This window comes from Pipistrellus hanaki, assembly GCF_964339955.1.
Source record: "Pipistrellus hanaki genome assembly, chromosome: 10".
NCBI lineage: Eukaryota > Metazoa > Chordata > Mammalia > Chiroptera > Vespertilionidae > Pipistrellus > Pipistrellus hanaki.
In genome coordinates this window covers 18,728,599-18,753,534 of record NC_140512.1, presented here as the reverse complement: position 1 = coordinate 18,753,534, position 24,936 = coordinate 18,728,599, and the positions used below count along the sequence as shown (strand labels likewise).

Sequence of the window (24,936 nt, the reverse complement as noted above, 5' to 3'; positions counted from 1 at the left end):
GCGATTTTCAGATAAGAAAACTGTTTTAGGACTAGAAAATACATGGCTGAATTCATTTAATTTCCAAGGTAAATCCTTGCAAAAGAAAACAACAGAATCTTAATTATTCCATAAGTTACCTTAAGAAAAAAAATGTAAGTAGAAACTAATTTAAATTGTGATGTTCACATTGAGAATGTATTTTATTAACATTCCCAAGAGGTTTCATTTCATATATAGTCTTACCTTTTTATTTCAAACCTATAGTGAAATGAGAAACAAAGAACAGAAACTTGTCTAAAACATAATTAAAAGTTTCTTTAAAAACAAACAAAAAAACACTAAAAACCTCTTACCTGAGCGTGAAAATTGGACATAGTTGTTGTCTCTATATCCTTCTTTCCCAAAATCTCCATTTTCACTGGTGAATTGGGAAAATTAAATGAAAAGTAGTCTAAAAAGTCAGGTAAATAAGCAGCTGCCCCATGAACAATACCCATTACATAGAAAGCTGCAGAGTTTTCATTTTCACTGAATACTAGACCCACAAACTCTTCTGCAAACCTCTCCATCTCCACAGGAGACAGGTGAGAGAGTTCATTACTGTAGGCATGGATAACTGATGCACCTCCATTAGGCTGGTGCTCAATATGAATCAGTTGTCTGAACTCCAAAGTGTCCAACCTTCTAAGATTATTCTGAACCCGTGGCTCCTTTAATGAGACAAATGGAAGCTCACTGTTCTCTGTAAGTTTGGAGCTATAGTTCTTGGTATCCAAATTCTTTCCACCATAATCCTTTATGTTATCATTTAAGATGCCTTTGGCTTCTTGATCTTCAACATCAGATAGCAATCCTGAGCAGATGGTTTGAATAGATTTGCTATACATTTTTGGATGCTTCCGTTTTTCATTCTCTTTGTGTTTCTTTTTCTTTTTCTTCTTTACCTTTTTAATTTGTAAGTCTTCTACATTTGTTTTTGGTTTCTCCTTCCCACCTATTGGGAAAAAATTTTTTATGAAACTCCATATTTTAGTTTCTTAAAAAACCATGCGTTAGGAACTATTTTATAAATAATAAGCAAAGTTAACTCAAAATTAAGTTTATCTTTGGGACTCATTTATACTAAGTTATTCTATATTCCACATATATGAATATATGTGGTATAGTCATATAAAGTTGTTATTTTTTCCATTTATAGGATACTGTATTTAATATGTCCTTAAGGACATTCTATGAGTGAAACAAATAACTTCTATACAAATTCGAAGTGAACCGATACTTTTGTCCCCATCATGTGTCCCTCATGGCATCTAGAAGACTGCTACCAATGAACATTTAATGAATCTATTAATGAAAAGATTTCTCTTACCAACAGACTACCTGAGGTTTATAGGTTTTTCCCTTACCTCCTTTTCAGTCAGTTTTCTACCATATGAATACCACTTACTCCTAACCCTGAAAACAAAAAATCTCTCAAGTTAATAGCAATTCTAAAAAGGGAAAGTTTAATGTTAATAATAAACTATCACTTCTAAAAATTCGTAAGTATGCAATGAAGACCAAATTGGTATCATGCAAAGCAAAAATAACAAGGTGTCAACATTATTTTTTACATAGGTTTGTAAAGTCATAAAATGCACTAAAGTCATTAATTACCTAATAAGTCTATGTGCAACTACTTAAGAAATATATTAACAAATTCATACTTGCTTTCTTGGTATAAACTAAACATCAGATTCAGACTAATATCTTCAGAAAAAAATTAAATGAAATAATGAAATAATGAAAAAGGAAAACAGGGAGTTAATAAAAATGAAAGATAAAAGAGGTTCATATATGTAAGCCAAATCCAAATGAGTCAAGGAAAAAAGAGTAGCCAATTAAAAAACAACTTAAGTGTATAATTAATAACTAAACTGGAAAAACATGTAAAATTGGACAAATTAAATGGCCTGTCAAAATAAACAGAATTTCATTTAAATAAGTTTCATATAATTACGTATATGCCTAACATGTTACTCATAGTATACATGTTACTCTGAAATAAAATAGGCACAATAGTCTATTTCCTAGCCATGAGAATGGATGAAAAAATAGTATAAAAGTCAGAAACTAAAAAATGCAAACCAGTAAATCAGTCAAGAGATTCTTATATTGAACATCAAGGAATTAAATTCCCATGACAACTACTCTGTAATTAGATAATAAAGTGAGCACAGCGTGCAGAAAGGAGTTAATATGGCATGCTTGCAAGGTTGGCCATTAGCTGGCATCTGAGAACTTGTATTTTGGGAAGGTTCCCATCATTCCCTGATACAGGTGACTCAATGTGCCTAAACTGATTGTGCAACAATGCAGTTTATTTCAAATACCTCTTTCCCTCTGGGAGTCTGGAATTCTGATACAAGCTATAGAGAGGGTGACTATGTGACCAGCCCCCAATTAAAACCCTGGGCATTTAGTCTCTAAGGAACTTCACATGTGTTGTCACAATTCACTGCTAGAATAATAAAGTGCATCCTGGGTGACTCCCCCCTAGGAGAGGACTCTTGGAAACTTGCACCTTGTTTCCTCCAGACATCACCTCATGTCCCTTTTCTCTTTACCGATTTTACTCTGCACCCTCTACTAAACTAAATCAAAGCCATGAATCAACTATATGCTAGTCTTGTGTGTCCTAAATTTTTAAAATTTTATATAGTCTCTTATTCATTTCCTGTTTTGGAATGACATACAAAATGCAATAGATGTATATGAAGGAAATTTTTAAACACTTTAAAACAAGACCATTTTGAGTATCAATTTTCTTCTAATAAAATAGAATTGCTGTTTACGTAACTGGGACCCTCAAGAAGTGTAACAGTAGCCCTAGCCGGTTTTGCTCAGTGGGTAAAGCATCGGCCCTATCGACTAAAGGATTCCGTGTTCAATTCCAGTCAAGGACACATACCTCAGTTGCAGGCTAATCCCTGGCCTTGGTTGGGGCATGTGTGGAAGGCAACCAATCGATGTGTCTCTCTCACATTGATGTTTTTCTCCCTCTGTTTCCCCCCCTTCCTCCCACTCTCTAAAAATCAATGAAAAAATATTCTCAGGTGAGGATTAACAACAACAAAAATGTGTAACAGTAAAAGGTTGATGGGGGACCCTCCTCCCACAGGTCCACAAACACATGCACACAGTGGATCCCAGAGACACATACACAGAGCACCACAAACACAGAGAGCTAGAGAGAGAATCAGACACAGAGAAAAATGCAGACACATACAAAGCCAGAAAGAAAGAGACACACAGAGACAGAAAAAAACCCATACACAGAGATACAAAGTGTATGTGCTATAATAAAATATAAATATATATATATATATATACGTATATATGTATATATATATATTTCAAAACAACCTTTAAGAACACAAATTAACTGGCATTAATTGCTGCCATTAACTTTAGTATACTTTAGTGTTAATTAAAAAGAAGATTGAATCTGATTTCATATCTAATATAGGAATCAATATATATATAACTCTGTTATCATACATAAGAAAATAATAGTAATTAGCTTAGCTATTTTCAACCTTTGATCTTTGGAGCTTTTTCCACCTGTTAATATTTTCACTCTTCCTGAGATGATTTAGCTACCTGTGACCTTTAGTACACTACCATTAACCTTGGACATTGGCTTCTTTAACCCCTATTCCAACTATCCTTTTTTTTTTTTTTTTAAATATATCTTATTGATTTTTTTACAGAGAGGAAGAGAGAGGGATAGAGAGTTAGAAACATCGATGAGAGAGAATCATCAATCAGCTGCCTCTTGCACACCCCCTACCAGGAATGTGCCTGCAACCAATGTACATGCCCCCAACCATAATCGAACCTGGGACCCTTCAGTCCACAGGTCGATGCTCTATCCTTCTGACTCTCTATCCTTCTCCCTTCCTCTCTGTGGAAAATCAATAAAATATATTTTTTTAAAAACAAGAGAGAGAAAAAAAGTTGAAGTCCATAAAAAAAAAAAAGGGGGGGGGGGGCCCACAGTTATACATACTGTCCCTACCAAATTGATTCTGCTGCTGCTCCAGGACACAAATGACAAAGGATACCTTTCCCTGATGAAGGCTCTCTTGGGAAATGGACACACACACACACACACACACACACACACACACACACACACGGCAAATTGTTTTTGCTATATAATAACAATAGCTAACACTTGGTGCTTACCATGGGACAGGTACTATTTCCCAAAATGAATCAAGTTTTTATTCATTTAATTGTCTACATACTAGCAAATGAAGAGAGGAGAGTTCGTTGTTGTTTTTTAATCACAAGAGTTAATCTTTCATACGTTTACAAGATTCTCATCCATTTATTAATATTAAACTAGAGGCCCGTTGCAGGAAGATTCCTGCAAGAACAGGGCTTCCAACAGGCCTCCCCCCCCACACTTTCCCTGCCGCCCCTGCCCCCCACTCCCTACCCCACGCTTTTCCTCCCGCCTCCGATGCCCCCCACCCTCCTTGCTTTCCCTCCCGCAGCGATGCCCCCTGCACTTTCCCTCCCACCACCACCAGTGCTTTCCCTTCCCTCCCGCCATCTTTGCACCCCACCCCCTGCTTTCCCTCCTGCCATGGCTAGTCCTCCAGCCCGCCCGCTGGGCTTAGTGAAGGTATGGTCAATTAGCCCTTTTCTCTCTTATTAGTGTAAATATCTGAGGCTCAGAGACTGTTGCTGGCACTTACAACCATGTAGGGCAGTAACTACAGTATTACTTAACTTTCCCACTTTACAGTAAATACATTTTCCCCTTGTCACTCCGAAGGTCACCAATTCCTTTCCAAATACACCTCAATTTTTCCCCCCTTATCATCACTAGATTTCAGTTTAACTTAGTTCAAAATATCTCCTAAATTAAATTGTTTATCTACTTTAAACTCAAGGTTACTATTTCTTATTACTGGGAGAGAGAGGCGGAGAAACACTTTTATTTTTAAGGTTATTTTAAATTTTGTTTGCATATGTAATCTCTAGATTCACATATTTAACATTAATTGTATGCTAGGAATCTAACATTTAACTGAATGGCAGGAATTTACATGACTGTACATTTAAATGGGTAAGAAAAAGTGACTACTATTTGAGTAAGCCATTAGGGTAAAATTAAGTAAACATTTCCAGCATTAATCACTAGCCGCTGTGCAGATAGCTTTGGTGTGGTAGATTTGACTTCTGCCTCAAAGGCTTACAATGTAATTAGACAACATAGATAAAATACATTGCAAAAGGGCAATGAGCATTAACTAAGTAGCCATCAAGTTAACCTCTGACATGTTTCTTCAAGGTCAACATAATTTTACAGAAAATAAAGTTCTTACAAGTAGAAAACAGAGATCAAATAAAGTGCCATCAAAGAACATCTGAAAACATGACAAAGAAGGAAATGAAAATACAGAATCTAATCCTGCTTATCTGAAATATCATAAACTAACCAGTTACTTCATTGCACATGTAGTGCTATGGCCTTTTCTCCTTTATGTAGATATAAAGGCTTATCAACATATAAATTCAATATAAAACTAAAGTGAAAATGTTTTGCTCTGCAAATTGTCAACTTGATAGAGCACCTAAAGAATTTGTTAGCCGTCTAGCAACAAAATGCCAATGATTCTTCTTCTTACCCTGCTGAGTGAATTTAACACTGTCTTTAATCCTATGCTACCACAAATTCTCCTGAAATATTTCAGATTTATTCTAAATTAGCTCAGAATAAATGGTTCCCTCCAAATCCCTGACTATGACCTGATTACATCAAATATTTGTAAGATCACTTCCTTTACCATCCCTATCAAGCTAAAAATAGCTTTAGCCTTTTATTTTAGATAATTTAAATATGAGACTAGTAATGCAAACACAAAATGTGATAACCCATTTTTAAATAATTTAAGGAACCTAACAGTTTAATGAACCTTAACCATTTATACTTTTCAATGATCCACTAATATACTAAATACATATTTACTATACAGATTCAATCTGCCTACCATTACATTAAATTTTCATTTTCTGACCAATTTAGTCTCAGAAAAATTCAGCAACAAATAACATGTCTTATTTTAATCACTAAGCCAGTAAGTATACTGAACAATACAATACAATCATTGACTCACTGAATATAAACTTACTTTTCAGCAACATCTTTACTTCTCCATTTTCTTTCTTGATCTCATTCATTATTTTATGCTTCTTTTTTTCCTTCTCTTTTTCCTTATCTCTCTCTTTAATTTTGTCTTTGATTTTATCTGAAACACAAAAAAGGAAACGTTTTCAACTATTTTAGAATTTTTCCAATGATCTATAGTGCAATTTCTAAAATTTCCTTTCCTATACTGAATATGGACTAAATAATACATATCAACCTCGTGGCCCACAGTTATAAGAACTCTAGAAATTATCATTTATAATCTAGTAATTCAAACTTTGAGTTTATAAAATTACTAGAGGCCCAGTGCATGAATTTGTGCACCAGTGGAGTCCCTCAACCTGGTTGGAGATTGGGGCCAATCAGGGCAATCTCGCCCTGTCCTAATCAGGGCCCATTGAGGCTGATCAGGGTCAGCTGGCCAGGGGAAGGGACCACGGGAGGTTGGCTATGGGAGCACAATGACCACCAGGGGGCAGCTTCTGCATTGAGCGCCTGCCTCCTGGTGGTCAGTGCGCGTCATAGTTACAAGCGCATCATAGCTACGGGACATCACAGTCACTTAGACTTTTATATAAAGAGTTTTGATGTCCTATTAATTCATATTTTTTCAAACACCTGCGTGCCCAGCGAAAGAGGAGTAGAATGTAAAAATAGTGACATATTCCTTGCCCTCAAAAAACATACAATTGATTACAAAGCCACGATGTAAGCACGCAAAAACCACAAGACACCTTCAATGTAGCAGAAATTACATAGTTACTAGAGGCCCGGTGCACAAATTCATGCACATTGAAAGGAAATTAATTAGAAGAAATATTTTAATATCGCTATTTGTACTTTATAATAAGAAGTATCAACCAAATTTACAATTGACAATGACAGATTGAAACACACGTGTGCAACTGTCACCAGCGAGAGCTTTATATGTATAGCGCATGCGCTAGTCAACTTAGCCTTTTATACCATGTTTCCCTGAAAATAAGACATCCTCCGAAAATAAGTCCTACTTACAGGTTTCCTTCTGAGTGAAAGATAAGGCATCCCCCGAAAATAAGGCCCCCTAGGCTAAACATGAGAGATTTGGTCCACTGATTCTGAAAGAAATGGAGTCACAAGAAATTCACCAGGAAATTCAGGAATTGGATTGTTATGATGATGTTCCAGAAGATGATGACATGATTGTCATTGAATAAATGAGTAAATTCTTGATACTGTAGGATTCACAGTTTGTCTGATTTGTGTTGACAACTACCGTACTACCGTACTGTATAGAGGTAATAAATTTCTTTTATTTTCATTAAACAATGAATGTGTACCGTATTCTTCTTCATGGAAAAATAAGACATCCCCTGAAAATAAGACCTAGTGCTTCTTTGGGAACAAAAATTAATATAAGACACTGTCTTATTTTTGGGGAAACAGGGTAGATGTAGAATAAACTTGTGTAATTAGACCTGCTTTCTGATGTAGCTAAACTTTTTCCAGCCCAGGGAAGTACCTCAACTTCTCTTTCAGGTAATTGTCAGCAACATAGCAATAATTATATCAGCATGAAGCACATTATTATTGTAGATCACACAGGGAAAACATAGGGTAAAATATTTAACTGCAGCAGTGTTTGACTATATTCTACGCAGTGAGAAAATCTGAAGTCATTTTCAAGGTCCACCACTTCTTTTCAGTCAGGTCAAGTTTATAAGTTTTCTAAATCTCTTGTTTTCTGGCTAATGAAAAGAAAATAGGATTCCACCGAGATGAGGGAAAACACTTCAAACGCATTTGGTTAAAGTGTGAAATGTTTGCACCTGGCTATAAAGCAAACTGCAAGGAAGTTAATCGTCCTTAGGGAGAGGAAGCCTGGCATAGCTACATGACATCATTACCCAGCACCCACAGTTTCTGGGCTGTGGGCCACATTTTGCACAAGGGGTCTCGGCAGTGTCAGCTGCAATTTAGTGGGGTGTCACTTCGGGGTGGTGGTGGGGCCTGTGTCCCCCTTGGGGGAAGCTGAGTGTTGCTTTGTGGGTGCCATGTCCGTGGTGCCATTTCTCTGTGTGCATCATGGCAGCTCCTGAATTAAGCGTCTGCGCCCTGGTGGTCAGTGCACGTAATAACGACTGGTCAGATGGTTGGACACTTAGTATATTAGCCTTTTATATATACAGATATGCATACTTCCTTACTTAAATCCCTCCTTACTTTCCTTTCTATACTCATTCATGACCAAATGATCAAATTACTGGATCAATACTGTCCAATAGAAATATGTTTACAACATATGTAAATTTAACCCTTTGCACTCCGCTGTCCCCTCTCAGGGGACATTGCAGTTTATTAGTGATTACGGGGAATTGAGTTATTTCAACGCACTCCGCCGCAAAGTAGCGTCGAGTAGCTGGTAGCCAATGTCCAGAATGGTTCGGAGTGCAAAGGGTTAAAAATTTACAAGGGTGAAATTAATTTTAATAATATATTTTATTTAACCAATATATCTAAAACATTCCAAAATAGGACCAATACTAAAAAATTAATGTGTTAGTTTACATTTTTTTTATAGTAAGATTTCAAAATTCAGTGTATATTTTACACTTACAACACATTTCAATTCAAACTATCATAGCACCATGTTAAGTGTTCAAGAGCCACATACTAGTGCTTACCAAAATCATTAACTCAAATGTAGACTACTTAATTCTCAAATTAAATCAAGGTATTTAATAGGCTTCTTTAAAAGGTACAGTCATTAATAATAACAAAAAAATCAAATTAAGGTATTTTTATTCTATCAAACTAACAATGTGCTTTTCTTAAAGTGATAATACTGAAAGCAGATGAGGGGACAGGGATTCACTGACTTAATATGCATAGCTAGTATAAGAATTTGGTTACAGAGGTGAACATCTGTTCACATATAAATTATAGAATACGCTCTTTTCACATTTCACATTAGTTTGCTACTCTTACTTTTTGATACTTAAAGTCGTTAAAATTCTATTATACATATAATAGACACATATATGTGTCTAAGCCAAAGAGCTTAGACACATATATGTTACTATCTTCTAAATAACTACACATTTTAAAAAATAAACTACTTATATATTTAAAATCACAAATGAATAAGTCATCTGAAATTTTCATAATTCCATTTTCCAGTTACCTCTGTTAATCTCATTACCCTAAATTTTATATCACTAACTATTAAACTGTAAAGTTTACTAAAGTATAATATACATACAGAAAGAGTATGTGAGTATACAGCTAAATTTTCAGAATAAATGAACAAGCACCTTGGGACCCTATACTCCCTTCTAGTCTTTTATTTTTTTAAAATCTTCACCCAAGGATATGTTTTTCATTAATTCAAGAGAAAGAGGAAAGGAGAGGGAAAGCAAGAAACATCGGATGATCCATGTGAGAGAGAAACATTGATAGGCTGCCTCCCACATACACAACAAGCACGAGTGAACCTGCAACCCAGATACGTGCCCAACAGGAAACTGAACTTGTGCTCTCTGGTGTATGGGACAATGCTCAGCCACTCCCTTCTAATCTCAATGCAACACCCTGAAGGTTAATCATAATCCTGACTTCTAACCACATAGATTTAAAACAATTATAAAATTTTAATGGTATGTATATAGAACATGGCATACTATAAATCTGTAATTGCAAAATACAAATATTTTACAAAATAATATTATATTAGCTTCTCAGGAATTAATACTATAATATGGTACAACCTACAGTTTTTATAGATCCTGTTTATAAGTATACTTATTTGTAGACTTTTCTCAGAGCAGTTTAAGGTTCATATAAAAATTGAACAAAAGGTAGAGAGATTTTCCACATATACTTCCTGCCTTTACACATCCCAAAATTTTAAAATATTTATAACTAATATACACATTCAGAAAACAGAAAGACAATAGTTCAAATTATTAAAAGCCATTATTTTTATGCGACAAAGGTTTCTAAGTTGCTGCAATAGGATCATATTAGTTTCATAACACAGGAAAAAGGGTCTTGGAATATGCCTTCAAGTTCAAATAAAGATAAACAATTCAATGAAAGGTAAGTTGAAGGTGTGTAGTCATTATATCAAAAACATCAATAGAGGTTCTGGTCAATATGGAAGTGCAGGCAAATGCGGTACTCAGAACCTCTCGCAACCACATCAAAATTACAACTAAATAACAAAACAACCATCATTCAGAATGCCTGAAATCTAACTGAACACAGTCCTCTAACTAAGGATATAAAAGAAGACACAATGAGAATAGAAAGAGGGGCAGAGAAATGGAACAAGTTAGTTCCATGCCCACATAGGCAGTTAAACATCAGGAGGGCTATTGCTGGAAGAGAAGTAGCATAACTTCTGACTGTGAGAACCAGCAGAGATATGGCTGAGTGAGATCAAAGCTCCTGGAGACCCAGACATTACTATAAAGGGCCTGAACATGGACTTATTTGAACTCACTTGCTTTGAGTTTTAAAATATATATATTTTTTATTATTATTTTACAGAAAGAGAAAGGGAGAGTTAGAAACATCGATGAGAGAGAAACATTGATCAGCTGCCTCCCGCACCCCCCCCCCCCCCCACTGGGGATGTGCCTGCAACCAAGGTACATGCCCTTGACCGGAATTGAACCCGGGATCTTTCAGTCCTCAGGCTGAGGTTCTATCCACTGAGCCAAACCAGTTTTGGCATTGCTTTGAGTTTTAAAAGCACAGGTGGCTCAGTTGGTTGGGCGTCGTCCTGTGCAACAAAGGACTGCCAATTAGATGCCCAGTCAGGGCATATGCCCAGATTGCAGGCTCATTCCCCAATTGGTGGGCAAGCAGGAGGCAACAGATTGATACTTCACTATCACATTAATGTTTCTCTTTCTATTTCCTCCCTCCCTATGTATCTCTAAAAATCAATAAACTATTCTTTAAAAAATAAGACATCAGGTGAGGGAAAATAGTGTCAACAATAGGGGGAAAAAGGACAGAGTAACTGAACGGATAAGATCCTTATATATGCAGTTTACAAGAGACTCACTTCAGAGCAAAAATTTGTATAAACTGAAACTAAAGGGATAGAAAAACTTATTTCATGAAAGTGGAAACAAAACAAAATAAAGCTGGGGTAGCAATATTAATACTAGACAAAATAGACTTTAAAACAAAAGAGTATAAAAAGAGGCAAAGAAGGACCTCCACTTCTGGGTATTTATCCGAAGAAGAAACCCACAACACTAAATCGGACATATGTTTATTGGAACGTTGTTTACAACAGCCAAGTTATGGAAACAACCCTAAGTGTCCATCAATAGATAAATGGATAAAGAAGAAGTGGTGCACATATACAATGGATATGATTCAGCCATAAGAGAGAATAAAATCTACAACAAATGAATGGACCTACAGCTATTTTCAACCAGTGTGCAGGGATAAAACATGCATTACCTGTTTAATCAGGGCACAGACCTCTTTTCCCTTAGACTGCCAAATAAAAAAATGACAACAGCCAATATAACAATACCCATCAACAGCCAATATAACAATTGAATGAATGAATCAAAATTATACCTTTTTTATGTAAGATCAGCAAAAAATATATTTTTTGATGTGCCACAGAATTTTAGTAATTAGTTTGTGTGTGTCGTAAGATGAAAAAGATTGAAAATTGCTGACCTAGAGAGAATCATGCTAAGTGAAATCAGTCAGAGAAAGATAGCCCTGACAGCTTGGCTCAGTGGATGGAGCGTTGGCCTGTGGACTGAAAGGTCCCAGGTTCGATTCCAGTCAAGGGCATGTACCTTGGTTGAGGGTACATCTCCAGTAGGGGGCGTGCAGGAGGCAGCTGATCAATGATTCTAACTCTATCCCTCTTCCTTCCCCTCTGTAAGAAATCAATAAAATATATATATTTTTTAAAGTATTTTAAAAATAAAATGAAGAAATAAACCAAAAGGAAGGCATGGGATCAATAAGAACAGGACTTAACTAAAGTGAAAGAAATTCCCAGAATGTCAGCTAAGGAAGTCCCAAGATGACAACTCTGCAGCAGGCCTAAGAGGAAATAATCCAGACTAAAGCCGGAAGGACAGCTACAAAAAGGATGGATAACAACAGGAACAAATGGAACTGGTAAGTATATCTGACACACGTGACCATGGGGAAAATTACACTGAGAAGCATTTTATAAAGCTGCTGGAGGGTACAGAAAGTCTTTTCTAGACAAAACAAAGCAAATGAAAAAATTAGGCATTAAAAACAAAAAGGTTACACAATAAAATGAAATTATAATAAACTATCTCTGCAGTAACAAATATTTGGTCATAATGATGAAAACTCTGAATATGAATTTACCCTAAAATTGTGGAATAAAAATATTAGAAAGATGAGGAATAGCCTAGTTTTTAAAACCTTTGAACATCTATCCCTTTAAAATCACTGACATTTACTTACCGCCAATTATTCCATTCTAAGAAAAGCCTCTATTTTCTTAAAGTTAAATTCTATAACTACACTTTCAAGTAAAAAATTCAGTAAAATGTTCTGGTTTTGTCTTGGGATATATCACATGGTCATTCTAAGAAAAAAAAGCCAATAAATGCAAAGCAAAAACTAACAAAAATTAGATGATCTATGTAAGTTTTGTTGTTTTTTTTCCGAAAAAAAAAAGAAAAGGAACGGTTCTTGAATGTGTGTGTCATCCTTGCGCAGGGGCCATGCTAATCTTCTCAGCATTGTTCCAATTTTAGTATGTGTGCTGCCGGAGCGAGCACTAATCTTACAAGTTTTGTTGGTTACTGGAATAAGATAAGGCATTTTGTTATCTAATACGTTTGTTCTGTTGTTTGTTACACTATAACTCTGAATGTTGGATACCTTCAGTACATGTCCCACCTTTACTTCCACATTTACTGATTCAGTAAGTTATTCAGTCTTACATGGGCTGTGAACTCTTCAGCAGATTACCTCTGTAAGCACCAAGGCCTGGTTATTTTGTTTAAAAAAATCTAAAATGTTCTGCACATTTTTTATAAGAAATTTAACTTTTACTTAATAACTTAGGCTGTCATGCAAGATAGCTGCAATACTATGACAGAAGCCTTAGGTGGGTAAAGCATCAATCCATATACTAAGGGGGCCTAGACTGGTATGCTTTTATAATTCTCTTGTTTATCAGTCTTAACTCTCAATGATCCTTCCTGTATCTGAACTGACCCCACCTTTTAATTTGTTATGGAGGTTAACAAAAACCAATTATCATGCTTCTGACTCAAATAACGTTTACTAAATGCCCTACCAATAATAATACAAATAATTTGTTAGAATTGTAGCCAATGTAGTTCCTACTAAAGACTTGAAGAAAACAGTTCTAATAAAATAAAGGAGCTTAATTGCTTAATGAAATTGAGAGGCTAAATCTTTTGATTTTTGTTTTTTGAAGGATCTATTCCTTGTTTCAGTGTCTTAATACCTAACTTACAGTTCCGATTCAGATTGTTCAATTAGTGAGCTATGGGATAATTGAGAGGGTTCACTAAACTATCTTACGTGCTATCCAGGTGAACTATCCAAGTTAGGGTAACACTAAAAAATAGGAATATGTATCTAAAACAAAATACCTGGTTACTCATTCATTAAGATTTTCACAAAAAGCCCAGAGAAATAAGAACTGTATTACATAATAGGACTTTTATATTGGCAATTATAACTATACTAGAGGCCCAGTGCACGACATTAGTGCACTGTGTGTGTGTGTGTGTGTGTGTGTGTGAGAGAGAGAGAGAGAGACACACACAGTGCACTAATGTCATGCACTGTGAGGGCATAGGCACAGCCCAGCCCTCTCGAAGTCCAGGAGCAGGTCTAAGCCAGCAGGCAGACATCCCCCAAGGGGTCCTTGGTACTGAGGCCACTGAGCTCGCCAGCCATGAGCCCAGCTTCTGGCTGAGTGCTCCCCCTGTGGGAGTGCACTGACCACCAAGGGGCAGCTCCTGTGATGAGTGTCTGCCTTCTGGCGGTCAGTGCACATCATAGCGACCGGTCATTCTGCTGTCCGGCTGATTTGAATATTAGGTTTTATTATATAGGATTGAATGCATGTATGAAATCGTGCTATTTCAATAATACTGTTGCTTAAGAATCTTAATTGATTAAAACAACACCTTAATTCAGTATATCAGAGCTATAGAAGGATATAAGCATTATTTTCACCATTAAATTTACCATCAAGATACTGAAAAGCAATCCTCTTTGATTTTTAGTTTTCTTTCCTCAATAAAATAGCTGTTAAAAAAAAAAAAAATCTGCCTGTTTGAGCGGTTACAGTTCAATTCTGGGTCAGGGCATATGCCTGGGTTGCCAGCTCAATCCCCAGCATGTGGTGTGCAAGAAGCAGCCAATTAGTGATTCTCTCTCATCATTGATTTTTTTTTTCTCTCTCTCTCTCTCTCCTCCCTTCCTCTCTGAAATCAAGAAAAAAATTTTTTTTAAATGAAAATCTTAAACATGTTAATATGTATGTAGTCACTAATCCAAAAAAACTCAATAGGTCATGGAAAAAATCTTTCCCACATCTTAATATAAAGGTATCATTGCTTATATTCTGACTTGATTAGATAAGCTGTAGCCTTCAAATGGAGGATTCTAAATGTAATTTTAAAGTCGAGAAAATTTTTTCTTTTAACAGCCATTTCACTTTAAGGGCCATTTTAAAGTCAGAATTGTTGAAGAATGCTTACTTATTTTCAGCCATTCTAATACAACTGACAACGGTATACTCAGATTCACTTCCTCATTCAAAGAACTTTAGGACAGTTGACACACAGCAATGCACAGACTTCAGGCACTTATAACTTATAAATATAACCATTAAGAAAACAAAGTAGCTTTGCCGGGACCGGTTTGGCTCAATGGATAGAGCGTCGGCTTGGGGACTGAAGGGTCCCAGGTTCGATTCCGGTCAAGGGCATGTACCTTGGTTGCGGGCATATCTCCAGTAGGGGGTGTGCAAGAGGCAGCTGATCGATGACTCTCTCTCATCGATGTTTCTAACTCTCTATCTCTCTCCCTTCCTCTCTGTATAAAATCAATAAAATATATATTTTAAAAAAAAAGAAAACAAAGTAGCTTTAAAACACTAACCAGCTAAAATTCCAGACGTAAAGTAGTATAAAAACTACTTTCCCAGAAGCAACATTCTCCAAAGCTGAGATCTTTACTTTGTGCAGGAGTACCAGATGGCGATGGCTTACATGTCAAAGCTTTATGACAGGCAAAGACACCAAGAAAGAAGTAACTGTTGCTACCTACTCATTCACAGAATTTTTAAAATCGGTGAAAACAGCCATTCTAATTCAAATATACAGAGAATTCTTCATGATGTAAGCTACCATCAGATCAACCCTGTGTGACAATTCATTTTTCTTTTCCGAAGCAGAAATACTTTGACACTACTGTTATCAACGCACGGGTATGCACTTTTCAGCTTCCGATCACATAAAGATCCGATTTCCAACCAGCCTCCATGCTATGCCATTCACTGTCAGATCCTTGAGTATCAACAGCTGAATAGGCAGAACCCTCTGTTTTTTTTTTTTTTTAAAGAAATGCTTCCTGAAAAGTAGATGGCTAAGCTACATTTTAAAACTGTCTGAGAAAAGGCGTGTAAGGATTTGCCTTTTTCGGATGCTAACACACTTTTGCAGCCACTGAGCTCTGGCCCCAAAAACGTGAACGCTGCAGAAAAGGAAGAAGAAGAGGGGGGTTAAAAAAGGCTGCAAAAGCTTTCTGAAGGATGGTATTTCAAACAGGAACACTCCAAACACTCCAGCCTATGGAGCGGAAAGAAGAGGGGAGGGAGGGGGGTACCTTACGAAACAGCAGCACCCTCCGGGGCCCCGCACGCCACCTCATTTCCCTAATAGGGATGGAAAGCTCGGGCCTAGGGTAGCTCCCGGCTGACGCCAATGCCCTCCACACCCCCCCCCCCGTTTTTTTTTTTTTTGACAGCATTTTCTGGCGCCAGAGCCTGGTCACAACGATGAATTCCAGGGGATCAAGCCTTAAGAATCAATCGGGCGCTTTTTATTTTATTTTTTATCATTATTATTATTTTTTTTTTTGCAAGCAACATACCCTTCAGGGAGATCCCGTTTCCCTCTCCCCTTTCTCTCTCCCCAACACTCCCGGGCGGGCGGGCCATCCAGACGCGACTCCACAAACCCTTCGGCGCGGTAACGGACAGGCAGACACGATATAGACAACACGAGTTTCGGCCATTCCCACCCCGCACCCCCCCCCGCCCCCCACCCCTCCCTGGGACCGAAATTGCAGGCTCCATTTCCTGTCCCCGGGAGGGCTGCAGCCCCGGCCGCGGGGAACCGGGCGGGCGCACGCGGCCGCCGCGCTCCCTCCATCCGGCCCGGACCCGGTGCGCGCGGCGGGCGGCGGGGCCGGGCGCCCTCCCCTCCCTCCCTCCCTCCCTCCCCTCCCCCGCCGGCGCCGGGCACCCACCTCGCGGCGGCAGCAGCTTCACCTCCCCGTTCTCCTCCCGGGCGGCCCCGCAGGCCTCGCCCGCCCCGCCGAGGCCGTGCCGCCGCCTCTCCTTCTCCCGCTTCTCCTTGGTCCGGCGCGGCTTGGCGGCGGCCGGCGGGGGCGGCGGCGGCGGCGGCTGAGCGCGCGGCGGCGCCGGGGGCACCAGCAGTTTGCGCGGCGCCGGCTGAGACGAGGAAGCGGAGGCTGCGGACGGGACGGCCGCGCCGGCGGAGAAAGGGAAACTGTTGCGAGCGGCGGACGGCGAGGGCGCGGCGGCGGCCAGAGCGGCGAAGCTCCACGGCGCGGGGCTGCCGTAGCTCTGAGGCGGAGGAGCCGCCACCGGCGGCTGCAGCTGCTGCCTGCCGTTCCCGCCGCCGCTGCCCCCTTCTCCGTTCAGTCTCCGCGGCGCCTTCTTCTCCTCGGTCCGGACCTTCTTGGCGGACAGGGGGACCGGCGGGTCCCGGCAGGCGGTCTGCAGCTTGCCAAATGGTTCTTTCCCCGAGACGGGGGGGACGGCGGCGGCGGCGGCGGCGCCGTGCGCTGGGCTCGGCGGTTCCGCCATTTTGCGCTCCTGTTGTATTTACTCTCCTCGGCTCCGGGCGCGGGGCAGGGGCGGGGCCCGCCGCGAGGGGCTGGGAGGGCGGGGCCTCCTGCCACCGGCCTGGGCCGTCATTGGGCGAGCCTCCCTGATGGATCCCTCTGAAAGCCTATGAAAGGCGCGAATCTCGACCCGAGGGGGCGGGGTCGCCGAGTGGACCGGCTTTTGGAGGTCACCACTCGGCGGGACGCGTCTCGTGGCCCGGAGAGCGGCGCGGGGGCTTCCTCCCACGGTCGCCGGCGGGAGCTCCGGGGTCAGGGAGTTTTCCGGGGAGAACCCCCAAGTCCGGAACCCCGAAATCGGCCCCGGCCCTGATCGCGCTATATGGTCTCGGCCTCGATGACTTGGTCACATCACTTTCTCTTCGTCGTTCCCTGGGCTCCTCCGGGTCCCTCCCCGCTTCTTCGCGCCCAGAAAGCTGGATTTCGCAGACGCTCGGCTCCAAAGGAGAACATTTTTACTTCGTTTTTGGCCCTAGTCAATGGATGGATGGGAGGTGCTAAAAGTCATTTGGTGTTTTTTTGAAAAGATTTGTTAACTGCGGTTTAAAAATCGTGCACTCTTGAAAGTTTGAGGGAGATAGAACTTCCTGCACATGCAAGCCTGGGACTTTGGGATTACTTCTGAGCGTAAAGGTAAGCGTCTCCGTAGGGGGGGAAATATGTTCTCACTTTTGTGATTGCATCCTTGAAGATTTTAATTTTATCATAACTATTGTAACACAGACTCGCTAAGAAAAAATCCGTTAGCAATATTTATAGATGTTTGGAAAGCAAGGTGTTGTGTTTTTGTTTTGTTTTTTCCCCATTGTGTTTTAGCGTTCAGACAGCATCCTGCGTGTTGGAAGTGTGCGCTTTGTTTTCTAGTTTAGAAGATAAGGATTTTGGGGGGGGATGGTTTACAGTCATAAGGTTGCATCCAACACTAGGTGGGAGCACGATTTTCAGTGAGCTCTAAGGTCTCCCATGAGACCAGAAGTCAGAGGAATAGACTGTAAAAATAAAACAGTCAAATCAGGAAATGACCAGCCGAAGGTTTTTTTTTTTAGTCCTAGAAAGGGTTTTTTTTTAGTCCTAGAAAGGGAGACCTAAAAGGCCTACAGTTTTCTGGAAAACAGTTCAAAGTCACTATCCAGGATTGCCAATACTTACTTGTGACTTAATAAAGTTGGATTTTTGAGCCCCCCCCCCCATTTGTTTTTTCTATTTTTAGAATACATTGGAGTAAAAAATGTAATATTGGTTTATAGAATTGTTTTTATAGGTGCCTCCAAATTTTAAAATGAAAGAATTTACTTACATTAATACATAATAATGAAAGCAAGTGGAAACTGTAGCTGGAATTGACCGGCAGCTGGTGTCTTCATGAAAAGTAGCCTTGGTGGAAGAGAGGGCAGAGAGGGTGGAGCTGGAAATCATCTGCTGCTGACTAGCTTTGTGACTGCAGTCAGGATGCTTCATTATCAGAATCTGTTTTGTTAAGTGAATAAATTTGATTGCATGATCACTAAGGTCCCTTTAAAACTTTAAACTTATGCTTTCTGTATTCAAGAAACTTATCATCTCTGAAACCATTACAATTAAAATAGCTTCTTAATTGTTGACCTTCCAGATATAGAAAAGTGTCTCTTATATACATTAATAAACTTGTACCATTTATCCCCTCATCTCCCACACCGACGTCTGGAAATCTGACTATATAAGGCTCCATCCAGCTAAAATAAACTCTCATTTGTGTGCTGTGTTACTCCTTGCACTACACTGTTTTAAATTTGCAGAGCCTGGGCAAGAAAGGCTATGCAGCTCACATACCCTATGTCCAAATATTTAAGTTATAAATCAAGCTGAGAAACTATTTTTATAAAAACTATTCTACTTTGCTACCTTGACAAATCTGCTTAAATAATAATCCTGAAGGTAAAATTTTCAGACTTTGAGAGATGGACTGACCCATTCTCTTCCCATTCCTAGCTGCTTCACCTGCCACACCAAAAGGGATCATAAATGAATGCAATCAACATGTCCAAGCTTATGTCCACGCTCCTCAACCCCTGCAAATAGTGATGTGTAATCAACAACTAGGTCTGCCCTCAGATCTAGCCAGTCTAAAAGAGGAGTGCAGGCGCCCCAGCTGGTTTGGCTCAGTGGGTAGAGTGTTGGCCTGGGGACTGAAGGGTTTCAGGTTCAATTCCAATCAAGGGCACATGCCCAGGATGCGGGCTTGATCCCCAGTAAGGGATGTGCAGGAGGCAGCCAGCCGATCAATGATTTTCTCTCTCTTCCTTCCTCTCTGAAATCAATGAAAATATATAAAAAAAAAAAAGGAGTGCAGGTGACCTCATAGACATCTTGCCCTTTGCAATAAAAGGAGGGTCCTTATCCAGATCTAACAGGAGCACTATTATAAAACATACCCAGTTATCTCTTCTCTCCATGTGGTCAGCCATTCCCTTTCAACTAGATCATTACTAACAATATTGAACTAGGAGAGAATTCCCACCATCATCAATTCCTACTGGCTTCATCTCTGCTAGCACTAAAACCATCCACTTCTCTTCATCTCACCTGAAAGACTATACTAGACTTTCCTGGCCTCATTGTAGGTATTCTAATTTTCTCAAATCTGTTCTCTATTCTACCCAGAATGCACTTTTTCTTTTTCTTTTTCTTTTTTTTTTTAAAACATTTTTTATTGATTTCAGATAGGAAGGGAGAGAAAGAAAGAGATAGAAACATCAATGAGAGAGATCATTGATCAGCTGCCTCCTGCACGCCACCTTTTGGGGATCGAATCTGCAACCCGAGCATGTGCCCTTGACTAGAATTGAACCTGGGAACCTTCAGTCTGTAAGCCGATGCTCTATCCACTGGGCCAAACCAGCTAGGACCAGAATGCTCTTTTCAAAACCTAAATCTGATCATATCACTTTTCCCTGGTTCAGACCTGTCAATGGCTTTCATTGCTCTTAGGCTAAAGAACAAAATCCTTAATATGACTATAAGACCCATCATGATCTAGCCCACATGTGTCAAACACAAGGCCCGCGGGCCAAATCCGGCCGGCCAGGCCTTGCAATGTGGCCCGCACCACGCTGTCATCACTGCACTCCGCTGTCAGTTTATGACATTGTCAGTTTATGACTGTTCAGTAAACCATTTGGCCCGCGATTTAGGCTGGATTTTAGATTTTGGCCCCTTCTCTGATTGAGTTCGACACCCCTAATCTAGCCCCTTCCTCTTTCGTGTCAAAAGAAAAGGTCTTTCAAATTGGGGGGGGGGGGGGGGACCAAAATGATAATAATAAATGATAAAAGGGGGAAGAAAAAAATTAGAGGAAAGAGATAAACTGTTTTTATGATTGTTTGGATAACAAGCAATTATGTAATGACCATAACAGAAGCAGATATCATGAATAACTCCTATATTTCTAGCTTGCATGACTTGATGTACAGTGATACCATTTACTGAGCAAGGAAACACAGAAGAATGACAAGTTTGGGATACTCTTTGGCCTTGGTCCTGGCGATCATAAGGTGCTTGTGAGACCTCACATCCTTTGGATACAGGTGCAAGCCAAGGCTCACTTCTTAGAGAAGCCTCCTGTCTGTTCCCTATCAAGACTAGATTCCTGACCTGTTACGACTCAGTTGATTGAACATTGACCCATGAACCAAGAAGTCATTAGTTTGATTATCAGCAAGGGAACATACCCAGGTTGCAGACTGATCCCTAGTGGGGGGCATGCAGGAGGCAGCTGATCAATGTTTCTCTCGTTGATGTTTCTATCTCTCCCTCTCTCTTCCTCTCTCTCTAAAATCAATAAAAACATTTTTTAAAATAATAAACTATTAAAAGACTAGATTCCTTTCTTTGATAGTTGTCTTATCTTTCGCTCATCTACCCTCCAGCCATTATTTTAACTGACATCAGTTAAATGCTAATTGCCCATCCAATATTTTTGCCTCAGTGTTCTTGGACCTGCATTTCCATTCAGTTTCATCCACAAACTCCAATGGATCCTTCTTGATCTTTTTCATTACTCTTTAATCTCTGAAATTCTAAAATACAGTGTTTGAATATTCATCTTTCTCACCCCTGGACACCATACCATGCTCTTGCCCTTTGACCTCAAGATAGCTCCTAGACTCCGGGTCTTTTTTTCCCACCTGATTATGGTTGCCAGATAAGACGCAGGACACTCAATTAAATTTGAATTTCAGATTAACAATGAAAAAAAAATTGTGTAAACATGAGCCATATATTATTTGGAATATGTATGTATGTATATATATATAAAGAATACCTTCCATATATATATATTGAAAAGGAAGGTATTCTTTATATATATATATAGATATATAGATATATAGATATATAGAAAAGGAAGGTATTCTTTATCTGAATGTTCCTTTTTTTCCCTGATAACTCTGGCAACCCTACACTGATTCATCCTTCTATACTTTCTTCCCTATCCAACCTGGAACCTGAGGTACATAATTTGTTCTAAACATTTGCCAGCACCTCAATTCCTCACACTCTGATTCTCTTCATCTCTGTGCTGCTAAACCTCACCCTCAGGTCATCACCTCTGCCTGCTCTCCTACATCCAGGCTGGTAAGCATCTCCCCATTTAATTATTGGAGATTCTTAGGGCTGTGTCACTGCTCTTTTTTTTACTCTGCATACTTCTGTGTGATATTATACATCACAGGGTCATCTGATACATCATGAATGCTGACAGTTCCGTCTTTCCTGCCTTGACCTTCTGCCTGATTCCTGACTTGTCCAGATGCCAAGTGGACGTCATCACCTGTATAGCTGCAGACACCTCAGACTGTATAGCACCCATTCCCACCCTCCCATGTATCAGTCTCCTGCATTGCTTATCCACATTATCAATTCAGGTGACAAATCTGGATGGGACGCCTCTTTGACTTCTCTTTTCCCTTCACCTCCTCATTCCGGCACTCTCTATTTCTAGTCAGTTTCTCTTCTCCATTACCACTGCTGCTGCTTGCTTTCAGGCCTCAGGTCATCTTGGATTATGTCAATGATTTCCTTCCTAACTGGGTCTGTCTGTCTCCAATCTTCCATCTTCTACTTGCTAAGTATCTAGATTTTTTTTTTTTTTAAATCTTTTATTTTTATTTTTTATTTATTTTTCTAAATATATATATTATTGACTTTGTACAGAGAGAAAGAGAGAGGGATAGAGAGTTAGAAACATCGATGAGAGAGAGTCATCGATCAGCTGCCTCTTGCACACCCCCTACTGGGGATATGCCCGCAACCAAGGTACATGCCCTTGACCGGAATCGAACCCAGGACCCTTCAGTCCCCAAGCCGACGCTCTATCCATTGAGCCAAACCGGTTTCGGCTAAGTATCTAGATTTTTTTTAATGAGAAGTTTCTTAAGAAACTGTGCAAGCCAAATAAACATCTGTGGTCTGATAACCCAATCTGTCTCTCCTCCCTTCCACTCTAAAAAAAAAATCAATGGAAAAGTATCCTCAAGTGAGGATTAACAAAATAAAAGAAAAATGTTTAATCTTATAGAATGCTTGTCCCTCTCGAACCTCTGGCACTATCCTGAGGGAATAGCTTCTTTTCATGGAGGCTGCCTGTAGTTATGGGCAGTGACCAGCAGAGTTGATCAAGTCTAGGGACTGGGAGAGAAGTGTTATGGATTGCTCAGTGGATAATTCATGGAACATTAAGACAACACTTTTTTCCAACATATACTAAAAATAGACTGTGTGTATCTGCAAGTCTGATAGTTTTATAACATTGATTAGTATGTCAGTTCTCAATGAATGATGATTTACTAACCTCACAGAGTAGCCTGTTCCACTTTTGTATTGCCCTAGTTGTTAGGAAGGTATTTCTTTCACTTAACCAAACATTTCCACTTCTGATTCCCACTCATTGTAAACCATTTTACTAGGACATCAGCAAGTAAGGCCAATCTTTTTGTTGGAATTTTAAGATTTAATTTAATTTAATTTGGGATGGCTTGCCTTTTTTAAAATATGTATTTTTTTAAAAATTGATTTCAGAGAGGATAGGGGGAGGAAAGAGAGAAACATCAATAATGAGAATCATTAATCAGCTGCCTCCTACATGCCCCCCAGTGGGGTTGGAGACTAAAACCTTGTCACGTGCTTTGACCAGGAATTGAACCGTGACCTCTTGGTTCTTAGGTCATTGCTCAACCACTGAGCCATGCCAGCCGGGCTGCCTGGGCTACTTTTAATCTTTTTATCTGTTTCAAGAGAAAGTGAAGCAGTAGACAAAGTGCCCCAAGTGAAGCAAGGTTTTGTTTTAAGATTTGCCAGTCACTGCATCCTTAATAATGAGGCTACTCAATCTGCACCTGCATAACTGCCACAATTATTCTCCTAGATCTTAAAGGAATCCCAGCTTCCAGGTGGGCAGGCCTGTGCTGGAATAATAATAATAATAATAACAACCACCACCAAATAATTAAAAGCCAGATGACTGTCCTATTTCCTCCACCCCCATTCCTAAACCATCTTACATTACTGGTAAAATAGTGTCAAGATTTTCCCCTTGAATTCTAGGATATTATACCCATCTCAATACCTTGCTCTTGGTATGACCTGGTGTTTTCCATTCCTGAGATATCCCAGGGTCTACAGAAAGGAGTGGCTGTCCCTTTGGCCTCATTACCCCTCTCCCCATATTCTGTGCTGCACTGTCCCCTGTCCTCTTTGTTCAGTACCTAGTCCAGCACCAGTTCTGTAATCCAGAAGCGGACTCTGTCAACCATGGGCTGCTCTCTGTCATTCTCTTCATGTTTTAGTTTTATACCTTTTTGAAAAGAAATTCCTTTATCATCATCATAATGAGCTCCTTGGGGAAGAAGAGAGAAATAGGCACAATTGGTCAGCAACTTGAACCAGAAACAGTGATTATAACTCCTAGAGTCAGGTTTACCAACATATTAAAGAAATTTGGACCCTAACCGGTTTGACTCAGTGGATAGAGTGTCAGCCTGTGGACTGAAAGGTCCCAGGTTCGATTCCGGTCAAGGGCATGTACCTCGGTTGCGGGCACATCCCCAGTAGCGGGTATGCAGGAGGCAACTGATTAATGTTTCTCTCTCATCGATGTTTGTCTCTATCTCTCTCCTTTCCTCTCTGTAAAAAATCAATAAAATATATATTTTTTTAAAAAATTGGGAAACAGAAAAGTAAAAATCTGTAATTGTACCACGTTAACACAAATACATTTATTTATTTGCACATTTATTTAATATGCATTCAATAAACAAAGTAGTAAGGAAATTTTAGCAAGATAGAAATAAGCACATAATATTTTGGTAAGTTTTTATTGAATCCTAATGTTAGTTTTTTAAAATGCATTGCAATTACACTATCTATTCAGTCTTATCTCCTTTATTTTATTTTTTAACTTATAGCACAGTAGGAGTGACAAAAGGAGGCAAAGCCACCATTCCCCGCAGAAAAAGTAAAGGGTAGTTCATTTACTCCCTTCTGTGTCTTACAAATTTCATAGCCTCAGGCTTCCATTCAAGGTCTATAATTTTTGCCTTGCCTGGTTTCTGCTCTCTTTGTAGTTACAA

At 39.5% G+C, this 24,936-nt stretch overlaps 1 protein-coding gene across 1 annotated transcript in view; it reads right to left on the bottom strand.

The window, feature by feature from the left end:
• The window catches only part of RSBN1L (round spermatid basic protein 1 like), a 40,466-nt gene extending 20,484 nt beyond the window's left edge, over window positions 1-19,982 (bottom strand). The window contains exons 1-3 of the mRNA XM_084897818.1: window positions 16,712-19,982; window positions 6,171-6,287; window positions 336-976 (exon numbers count right to left, since the gene is read on the bottom strand). Of these exons, the coding sequence (XP_084753944.1) occupies window positions 336-976; window positions 6,171-6,287; window positions 16,712-17,294 (1,341 nt within the window). The 5' untranslated portion in view covers window positions 17,295-19,982. The remainder of the gene's footprint in view (window positions 1-335; window positions 977-6,170; window positions 6,288-16,711) is intronic.
• Between the last annotated feature and the right edge of the window lie 4,954 nt (window positions 19,983-24,936).